We start from the raw sequence: 10,977 nt of genomic DNA, 5'->3' as shown, positions 1-10,977 counted from the left end.
ATATATATATATTGGATAATAAAACGAATGGTTTACACCTGGTAGATTACTGGTAAAGCAAGGTCACTTTCATAGCGATCGTTATGTATATGGCAAATGAAAGGCAGAAGATGGAATATAATGAATTTATCATTAATCATGACAATTGTTTTGACACATCTAGCATTGATTCCTCTTGGGTGGGACACTCAACAACTGGTTCAGGAGCATCTGGTGGTGCAGATGTATCTCACTGGGTGACACAACTCATTAAAATAACAGTTCCGCAATGTAACGTCTCGTTTTGTAGAAAGAAAAACAGCCAGATGGAGGAAATATCTTCATTTATATAGAAGATCAAAAATAAAATCACAGATGGAAAAAAAACAAACAAACATGCAATATGAGAAAACTCTTAAAAATAACCTTTAACAAATATGGATGTATAAATGCCCTTGGGCAAGCTGCATGGCATGAATACACTCACTCATACAAGCATCCAAGACTATGTGAGCATAGACACATGTGAGGTTTGGTGCACTCATGATCACAAAGTGAGTTAACTAATAACTTGGTGTCTGTAAGAATGGGGAGATTAACAGTAAACTTCAGTCATCCATGAGTAAATTACGTTAACAGTTACTCAAAATTCATTCTCATTGAATGGAGCAAAAGTACATTTATATGCATATAAACTACTTAAGAGTCTTTCAGAGATTCTATTAATTATCTTCTCATTAGTCCATAGAATAGACAGGGATTCCTCGGAGCAGAGACGGCATCTCCTGGAAATTATATTGTATGGTCTCGCATACCTTACTATGGACCAAGTTATGTTGTACCTCATTTTATCCTCCTTCAGTTGCCATACAAAATCGGCCAAAGATGTTGAATGTCTCTTATTGATTGTTTTAAAGCTGGCAACATGGTTACAATAACAATTCTTAAATGAATCTGCCCAATGTACATATACGGCCCTCCCCTTGTGTGCATGGTACATTTATATACAAGATTTGTACTCATACAGAAATCCATCAATGGACATTTTGATTTTCCCCTGCATGAGCATTTATCATATTTATTTGTATATAAGGCAGTCCTGACTCCATTTACTGATGTTGTTACCATGTTAGCTGTATCATAAGTATTTCTACTATTACAATTTGGCCATAATTGATGTTTTCCATTGCAGTTTACATCTCCTTTGTTAGCTTTTAGATGTGTATGTTCACTAGATCCACTAGGTGGGTTATTGAACCTTTGTCACATTTTGCTATGGTTTATGTGATGCATAAGCTGCTCCAAATTAGCAGAGTTGGTGTAGGATACCTTCACTGTATGTTGATTAAAATTAGCATGATACTGATTAGATTTAGGAAAACATTTGTCCAAAGCAGCAAAAAATTTTCCAGTGATCCTGGTTAAAACATGCGAACCGAAAATCAGGTTGAGTGTCCCACCCATGAGGGATCAATTCTAGATGTGTCAAAACAATTGTTGTAATCAATGATAAATTCTCATATATTCCATCTTTCGTCTTTCATTTGCCATATATATTTTATATATACATACACACACACACACACATATATATATATATCTTATTTTATTCATATTTTTGAATCTTGATTCATTTTATATTATATTATTTTATTTATATTTTTAATTTTCATATCTTTTACATTTTTCATGTATTTGTGAGCTACTCCATGTTGGGTGCCGGAATGATACTTAATCACTCTGTGAAGTGTTTGGGTGTCGGTTTGGTATCTGGCATGGGATAGCCTAGCTCATGGGCAGGTAGAAGCTCTTTAACCTAGGTTGGTACTCAATCTAGGAGAAGGAAATCTCCGAAATGAAATCTGAGCCCTTGGGAGTTCTTGGTTTGTCAATTCTCATGCTACACTGGTGAAAGTCTTCTTGGGAGTAGTGCAGTGCAAGTTATACCTTCTGAAAAAATATTCATCTGCACAGGCACTTATGAATAGTAGAAATACTCAAACACCTTCCAGTTATAAAGGAGATGGCATTTGAACCAACTCTAAATGACATTTATTTAGTCGTGAATAAGCTGAATAACAATGAGTCTCCGGGGTCAGATGAAACCTGTGCAGAGCTCTTGAAATATGGGGGTGACCGGTGACAGAATGTTTGAACTCTTAGATATATTAATTTGTCACTGTTGGAGAACTGAACAAGTGCCTCAAGGCTGGATTGATGCCATTTTAGTCTCCTTGTATAAATCAGGCCCAAAGGACCTGTGTGGTAATTTTTGTGGGATTTCGCTTCTGTCTATAGTTGGAAAGGTACTTGCCTGTATTCTGTTAGAACACTTAAATTCCTTTGTAGTTCCAAATATAATGTCTGAGTCTCAATATGGCTTTTCACTTATCCAGTGGCACAGTTTATTGTATCTTTACTATCAGGCAATTTCAGGAAAAGTGCATAGAACAGAATCTTACACTAAACCACTGTTTTGGTGATTGTAGCAAGGCATTTAATACTATTAATCGAAATACTCATACTCTATGGTTAATTCTAAAGAAAATAGGTTGTCCAGAAAAAATTGTAAACATGATCAGGGCTTTGCATCAAAATATGAAAGGTAGAGTTAATTTTGGTAGTAGGCTCTCTGAATCTTTTGCTGTGGAAAATGAAGTAAAGACCTTGATGCACCCACTCTCTTTGCAATAGACTTTGCTGTTGTGTTGTTACTTGCTTTTCAAAACTCTGAGGTGGGTATTTACCTAAAATATTGAACAACAGGGAGTGTTTTTAATCTGACCAGACTGAAAGTCAAAACAAAGATTTTAACTTCACTCATTAAGGAACTTTTATACGCTGATGATTACGATCTAGTCAGGCTCTCTGAAACGGACCTGCAATCTCTTGTATCTGTATTTGACTCAGCTTGTGATGATTTTGGCTTGACCATCAACTTAGAAAAACAGTTGTGAAGTATCAACCTGTATGTGGTGCTTTATGTAACCCCACTAAAATTTTTGTTAAGGGTAAGTTACTTGAGGTTGTTGACTCTTTCATCTACCTTGGAAGCTCTGTACAAAATGATGGAAATCTGGACACAAAAATACATCTGCGAATTGGAAGGGTAGCCCAAGAATTTGTTGGTTTGGAGTCACATGTTTGACATCAATGACATAAATAACAACACAAAATTGGCTCTTTACAAATCGTTTGTCGGACCATCCCAGTTGTATTCCTCTGAAACATGGACATGTTATGAAAGACATTTCAAATTGTGAAAACGATTCCACCAAAAATATGTTTGCTGCATTTTAAACATTAAACGGGACATTTTTACTCCAGACACAGATGTTCTTGCACCTGCAGGCATCAGTTCACTCAAGTCAATGATCTTGAAAAATCAAATGAGGGTTGTTTGGCCACATTGTTTGAGTGGCAGATGAACACACACCCAAAAAGTTGTTTTCTGGAAAACTTGCAGAAAGGAAACTCAATCAGTGTAAACCTAAAAAGAAGTTTAAGGACTGTATAAGGACTAACACGAAGTCACTTGGAATGGATCTAAAGGCTGTAGAAACCCTTGCTTTGGATTGAGCTGGATGGTGAACAAAAGTGTAGAGTGGAGTGAAAGCTTTTGAAGAAACCAAGATGACCCATGTGAAACTCAAAAGAAAAATACTACAATCAATGAGAAAATGAATGCCAACCACCTTTTTGCCTGTACAATGTGTGACAGACCTCGCCTTTCTTTTGCTGGGTTAAAATCTCATTTGTGGACCCATGGAAAATGAATCTCCACCAACAACTCTGTTTACCTATCTGTGCATACCTGTTAATGCCATGTATGCCATAAGGTCTGCAAATCTAACAGAGGCCTCAAAAGACATTTCAAGATCCACAAAGATCAGAACTTAACTGCAGCTCTTGGTGGTTCAAAGCAGATATGCAATTTATGTGTGTGCCTTTTCAAAACATTGTCTGGTTTAAAAAGCTACATCAAACACCATGATAGATCTTAGGTGTAGGTACAGGAGGTGGTCAAACTCTGTGTAAGGAGTAGACAACCACTGTGTATGTATGTATGTATGTATGCATGTATGTATTCATGTGTTTGTGTGTGCGCGCGCACGAGCGTAGATATGCATGTTGCTATAATTGCCTTCGTAGGCAGCACGTGCCAGATTCGAAAAGGGAACTAAAATGTGGGTGTAAGATACCCGAGTAATTCTATGAGCCATATCAGTAAATAAACTTGTAACAGCCGTGTTCTTTGTTTAGTAACAAAACTGTGTCGTGGTCTCGGTACATATCTGTTTGTATTCGTAATAATGGACAAATACTTTACATAAATGTTACAGGTTGTTTTATAGGAGAAAGACAATTGCAGCGTGGAAAGTGTTTATAAGTCATTTAAAAACATACAAAACCGTTAGATTCACTTCAACATTTCAATTTAATTTGTCAAAATATTTTCGTCGCTTTGAGACCGAGATCTGTTCTGCATCTAAATATGAAATTTGTTCTCTTTGAGAATGACAGAGATATACAGACACCATCCTACAACAACACTACAGAGAATTAATATCATGGGCAGCAATAACAATTTCGTGTAGCACCAGCTGTTTAAGAATAAAGGAGTAAAATCTTCCTCCTCTTTATGTGTGTTCATTAATTTCCTTTTCATAAAAATATTTTTAAAAACAAAATTACATCCAAGGGAGATAACTGTGTTTTATGTTGAATTAGCTCCCTTACATTGCTCACAAACTTGAAGGTTGAGAAGGAACTGGGATACCAGAGACTATTTTCTAATCAATAAAGAAATAGGTCGCCATGTGTATATGTACGTAAGCACCCAATAATATATGTGAGATGAACAATGAACTTATTGTATACAGTGCTCGCAAGAAAAGGTGGCCGATAATACATGAACAGAACCTAGAATAGAAAATGAACAGTGACTGAGTTGTTTCCAAAAAACAAAACCCCAAAAGTGGGGCATTAGGTGTCCTGTTGGCGAATTTCGGGAACCATGGAAGTTTTGAAGGATGTATTGTCCTGATAGCCAACAACTAGAACAGGTAGGTTATTCTTTGCTTCGGCAGTTCTGAACATAGAAAAGTGTCTCTAAAATTTTTGGGTGCTATGTTGTTTTTTGATTTCGTATGTTCACGAGAAGTAAGACATACGGAATTCAAAATGGAGGCCCAAGGCTGTTGTTGCAAAGATGGTGGATAATGTTGTGATGGTGGCAGAGAGGGAGTGGGGGTCTACCAAGTCAAATCAGGTGAAGTATTGCGACTGAATCCCTCTCGAAAATGTTTGACTCACAAATTTGTACGAAACTGAGCAAATTGCTTAGTGGTATTTCTTCTGGAGTCAATGTCATAGACTCGCACCCTACTCCGAAATTGCAGGCCTTGTGCCAAAATTTGAAACTATTATTATTTGATGAAAACTCTCAGGTTATTTAGTTGGGTATGATGGAAAGTGTCAGCTGTCCACAGCCAGTAGGCAAAGGTGATGCTTGGTTACTGGTCATGCTTCAAGAAACCTGTGAAGAATTCTTGTAGTTCCAAGCAATGCTGATTTTTGGAAGTGTTCTACCTTTACATTTGTACCAATCTTTTTTAGCCATGTCGGTAGTAGAGTGCTGATACTTCCATGTGCATCAATTACTATTGGTATCACATCTATTCTCCTTATTGACCACAACCTTTGCATTTTCTACTTCAAATCGTCACAGTTGTTCAGTATTCCTTCTCCTTTTTCTGTGATCTTGTTGTCACCAGGACATGCTATGTTGATCATTATGCAAGTTTCTTTCTTTTTTTTTTCACCACAATAATATCTGGTTTCCAATATCTGCTCGGGTGGTCACACTGAATCATTGCATTGCAGGATTTTGCAACCTTCATTCCTGGTGATTCCTTCTGGGGTTTGCTCATACCATGTCATTGCTCTTTGTAAGCCATAATTTCCATAGAGTTCCCAATGGACCATTCTTTCCACAGTGTTGTGCCGATTTTGGGCATTTGTTAACGATGTGCCATACTCTGTTTTACTCCTCTCACTTCACATTCTGTATTTGTTGCTCTTGTTAGTGTTGTTGATTCTGCACTTCACACAGTTCGTAATGCTTGTTCTTGTGTTGCACATACAAGTGCTTCTGTCTCTATCTTTAGGTCACTCCTCATCCACAGTCACCAGTCTTCTGCATCGGTCTTGGTGCTTGTATCTCTTGCAAACTGACTGCACATTTTTTCTCCTTCCATGCTGATTCATTTTTTGTGTTCTTTTCTTTCTTTACGCAATTATCAATTTTCATGATGCCTGACTTCTTCACCTGTTTCAGCAATGGCTCCATGGTATTTTTAACATCCCACCCTAAGCTGTTTTCATCTGCTTCAATACAATCCTGGCAACTGATCAAACCTCTCCTGCCTTCTGGACAAGTACAGCCTATTGGTGTCGTTCTTAGCAGGGAAGGCTCCATGCATTCTCTTCATTTCCAGGTTCATCAATTTTTTTCTTTTGCCAGTTTATGATTCCAGCTTCATACCGAAGTAGTGCGATTGCATTATTATTATTATTATTATTATTATTATTATTACTATTATTATTATTATTATTACCTCCACCTTAGCGAAGGCAGGGGTATTGTTTTCAGTCGTGTTTGTTTGTTTGTGGACAAGATATCTCAAAAACTGTTTGATGGATTTGGATGAAACTTTCAGGTATGTTTGGCCTTGTGACTGGCACAGTGTCATTAGATTTTGGGATCGATCTGGTACCAGACAAGGATTCTGGATTATTCTTTATATTTTCTTTACTTTACATATATATGTAACGTTTCACATAGTTCTCTTGTACACGCACACATATTGGCAAAATATGTATTAATATATTTTATATTTTGGGGGATGAGGCTGAGAATAACTCTGCCCACCATCTCTTAATTTTGACACTGATGCCTGGCACTAAATTTCTTGCATGATGCAGAGAGAGAGAAGTGTGGGCAGTGTAAGATCTTAGGGATAAATGTCCTCAACTTAACCAGTGTTGGAAAGCTTAGGAAGGTCATGGAGACAAGCCCTCCCTCCAGACAAAATTCTTCAAACAAAAAGAAAGAAAAACCCAGTCTTTGTGCTTCAGAAATTTCCATCAGAATTCAGGGTAGACATGATGATAAAAGTTGTTTACAGTGGAAAATATTAAACTGAAATTCAAAGAACAAAAGGAAAAAAAAAAAAAACTTGAATAACTTAATTTTGTTGTCAAATGAAATTTATTTCAGTGCCCCTGGACTGGCTCTTGTGCGGGTGGCACATAAAAGACACCATTTCGAGCGTGGCCGTTTTCGTGCAGGTGACACGTAAAAGCACCCACTACACTCTCTGAGTGGTTGGCGTTAGGAAGGGCATCCAGCTGTAGAAACTCTGCCAAATTAGATTGGAGCCTGGTGTTGCCATCCGGTTTCACCAGTCCTCAATCAAATCGTCCAACCCATGCTAGCATGGAAGGTGGACGTTAAACGATGATGATGATGATGATGATGTAGTTTAAGGAAGAAGCACAAGCTGCTGGAAACAACAACTAAATCTTGCTTAAATTACATAGAAATGAAGGACACATTAGGCAATGTAGTCCTAGATACACAATGTCTGAATAAAAGACAATATGCGAAAGTCATGGGCGGAATGTTTTTAATATCAAATCAGATGACCTAGGGCTAAACAACAACAACAACAACAACTTAATTTCATACATCTTATCAACCTCACTAAAACCTATTGTTGTTGTTCTTGATGATAATGATGACGACGACGACGACGATGAAAATGACAATGACAATGATGATGATGATGATGATGATGCTGATGATGTTTAGTATCACACCTGACGAAGTAGACCTGTGATTGAAGGGTTCCAGCCTGGATCATCTTGTCTTTAGTTGTCTTAAAACGGTACAAGTGCACCAGCATGGCCACAGCTAACAACAATTTCATACTTGAATAAAATAAAACAATAAACAACAACAAAACCCACTGAATTGAAAATTATAAATAAATTTAAACAATTGTTTAATGTTTATCATCTCTAAAATATCAAAGTTTCAACTACAGAATATTAATTAGTGTGGTTAATTACTTTAGCAATCACTGTAATTGGAAGATGGATTAATAATTGCTGCTATTAATAATAATGATGTTCACATTGTTTAATTTATTGTTATTAATTAACAAAAGAACTGGAGTTACAGTATCTGTTGTCATGGTGATGGGGGAGGAGTTTCAATATTTTAATGGAAGTGATTGTTGTTGCTGTCATTGTTGTTGTTGTATTACATTTTACTAGCTTCAACAGGTGTTGTAGTTGGGGCAACAGCATCCTGGTTGTGGTCATTACTGCTGTTGTTGCTAAGGTTACAGTTACTGCAGGGAAGGTCCTCTTTATTGTCTGCAAATCCAACCTTCTTTCCACAGCGAGGGGCTTTTGTATGTTCCTCAATGTATTGGGAATGTAATCTCGATTCTTCGTTTTGAAGGTCGTGAACCTTACCTTGTCTCTCTTCCTCGGAAATGGTTAAGCAACAAATACCTGCAGGTTTGGTCTCAGCTTCTTTCACAGCAGGAATAGTTTCCTCTGTAGAAGGAACAACAGGAGGAGGAGGAGGAGGTGTCTTCAAGCATCGAGGGGGCAAAGCAATTCCTTCAGGTTCTTTGGTGGTTATAAGCCAAAGGTTCTGCTCTTTCTCAGCTTTATGTTCATCCAGAAGTGTGTGTGCTGTGATTTCATAATCAGCATTATATTCAGTGCTGAAAGAGAGAGAATGAGTGAACATATTACAGCTGCTGCAACAGAACAGAATCATCTAATCTGGTAAGAATGGCAGAGTACCGTAGCAGACATTTGAAATGGTATGTTCCTAGTATCAACATAGTTTTATAAATTCAACATGTCTAATTGTAGCAGCACAGACCAACAATTAACTACACTTTGTAAACATGATACTACAAGTTGACAAAGATTTCTTCTTTATCAAAACTTGAAGCCAAAACTGTAGCTATGGTGGAAAAAAGCTTACACAATTTTGTCAGGGATCCTCAGGCAGTGCTTTGAAACTACAAGATACCAGATAGAGAACTGGCAACTTATGTAGGGAGAAAGCAGAGTTACATGTGAATGTTATTTGGAAAAATGACAGATTCAAATGTGGTGAAAGAAATGAGATGATGTGGTATTAATACCTTTTTCATGGACATTTCTGGTAAAAGAGGAATGAAATTATTCCAGTTAGAATCAAAACAAGACTTCAACACTACAATAATGTTGATAACACAATAACAACACTCAGTTTTCAGCAAATTAAAGCACTTTAGTACGTCGTTTAAGAAAATATATTCTCCAGTCTCCTTTGCAGTATGTCTTTGTTGAAAGATTTTAAATAGAATTAAGTCACTCAATCCAAACAGATAACAGCATTTCCTTTGTGAGATAAACTCACAAAATGAAATAGTTGGACAAAGCCTTATCATGTGATTTCAAAATTTGATCAGAATGATCTTGTTTCTCGTCAGAGGTCTCCACCACTACTCAGAGTTAAAGAGATAGCCGACCTTGTAATAGTTCATCAGAAGAAAAAAAACTGTTGATATATATATACATATATATAAATCAAACAAGAGGAAATCAGTTAATCAAGGCCTGCCTATAGCATTTATATTTCTTCAGTTTAGTTTTAGAGAGTTAATGCTAATGCAAAGAAGGTAGAATTAATAGATATAGATAATTCTACCAACATTGTATTAGCATTAACTCTCTTGAATTAAACTAAAGAAATTTAAATGACATAATCGTGCCTTGATTAATTTCCTCTTCTTTAACTTATACCTACTGACTCAAAGGTAAGCTACTGACAACTGGTTCTCTCCCAAAAGGATATTTGTGCAATCACAACTCCATCCCTTGTTTGAACTGGGATCCTAGTGGCTTGTCAATTGGAGCACTCAGACTGCATACCTGTTAGTTTGGGCTACTTTGACCTAAACTCCTCCTCATCTGTGTATATATACATATCATCATCATCATCATTTAACGTCTACCTTCCATGCTAGCACAAAGCCAAACTGCATTTCATCTCGTCTAATTCGGTTCCCAATTAATTGGGCTCTAACTCTCTCTCTCTCTGCAACTTTCATCATTTGGTCCAGTAATTCGATGCCTCTGTAATTACTTTTATCTAAGGCATCTCTCTTGCCCTTGTAGCAGTTGACTATGATGTTGCTGCATCAGTCACCAGGGATTCCACCTTCCTCAATAACCTGAATAACTAGACCAGAGACTGGATTTTATCCAACTCTATCACATATCTTGAGCATCTTGCCAGAGACTCCTGATAGGCTTCTCTGTCTTCATATCTTTAATTGCCTTATCTATCATGCTGCTGTCAACTAGGATAGCTGGTCCCTCTGTTGGGTTCACATGAGGAAGACTCCCTTTTTTCCCCCCATTCATGTTCCCCATTTAATAGTCTTTCTAAGTAGCTCTTCCATGCCTCTTTCTTTTCAGGATCATTAAGAGAAGCGAACCATTATCTGTCTCTACAAACTTCTCTCCCACATCTTGAGTCTTTCTAACACACTGTCTGACAATCCAGAACACCTTAAGTCTCTGATCTTCATGGAGAAAGCCTTTGACAGGGTCCCCCGATCCCTTATCAAGTGGTCAATGAGGAAACTAGGGATAGAAGAATGGTTAGTGAGAGCTGTGTGAGCCATGTACAGAGACGCTGTCAGTAAGGTGAGGGTTGGCAATGAGTACAGTGAAGAATTCCGGGTAGAGGTAGGGGTCCACTAAGGTTCTGTCCTCAGCCCCCTCCTATTTATCATAGTCCTCCAGGCGATAACAGAGGAATTCAAGACAGGATGCCCCTGGGAGCTCCTCTATGCTAATGACCTTTCACTAATTGCTGAGTTACTATCAGAACTAGAGGAGAAGTTTCAGGTGTGG

At 37.5% G+C, this 10,977-nt stretch overlaps 2 protein-coding genes across 3 annotated transcripts in view; one reads left to right on the top strand and one right to left on the bottom strand.

Annotated features, from left to right (window-relative positions):
• The first annotated feature begins 4,813 nt into the window (after positions 1-4,813).
• Positions 4,814-10,977, top strand: part of LOC106881941 (Golgi phosphoprotein 3 homolog sauron) — a 148,603-nt gene continuing 142,439 nt past the window's right edge. Inside the window, exon 1 of the mRNA XM_052965835.1 lies at positions 4,814-5,045. Coding sequence (XP_052821795.1) covers positions 5,013-5,045 — 33 coding nt within the window. The 5' untranslated portion in view covers positions 4,814-5,012. The remainder of the gene's footprint in view (positions 5,046-10,977) is intronic.
• The window catches only part of LOC106881940 (cilia- and flagella-associated protein 161), a 26,828-nt gene continuing 23,868 nt past the window's right edge, over positions 8,018-10,977 (bottom strand). For both annotated transcript variants that reach the window (XM_052965834.1, XM_014932468.2), the window contains exon 7: positions 8,018-8,783. In XM_052965834.1, the coding sequence (XP_052821794.1) occupies positions 8,309-8,783 (475 nt within the window). In that variant the 3' untranslated portion in view covers positions 8,018-8,308. The remainder of the gene's footprint in view (positions 8,784-10,977) is intronic.

The sequence above is a fragment of the Octopus bimaculoides genome, chromosome 2, assembly GCF_001194135.2.
Source record: "Octopus bimaculoides isolate UCB-OBI-ISO-001 chromosome 2, ASM119413v2, whole genome shotgun sequence".
In the NCBI taxonomy this organism is placed as follows: Eukaryota; Metazoa; Mollusca; class Cephalopoda; order Octopoda; family Octopodidae; genus Octopus; species Octopus bimaculoides.
This window is presented reverse-complemented; position numbering and strand designations above follow the sequence as displayed.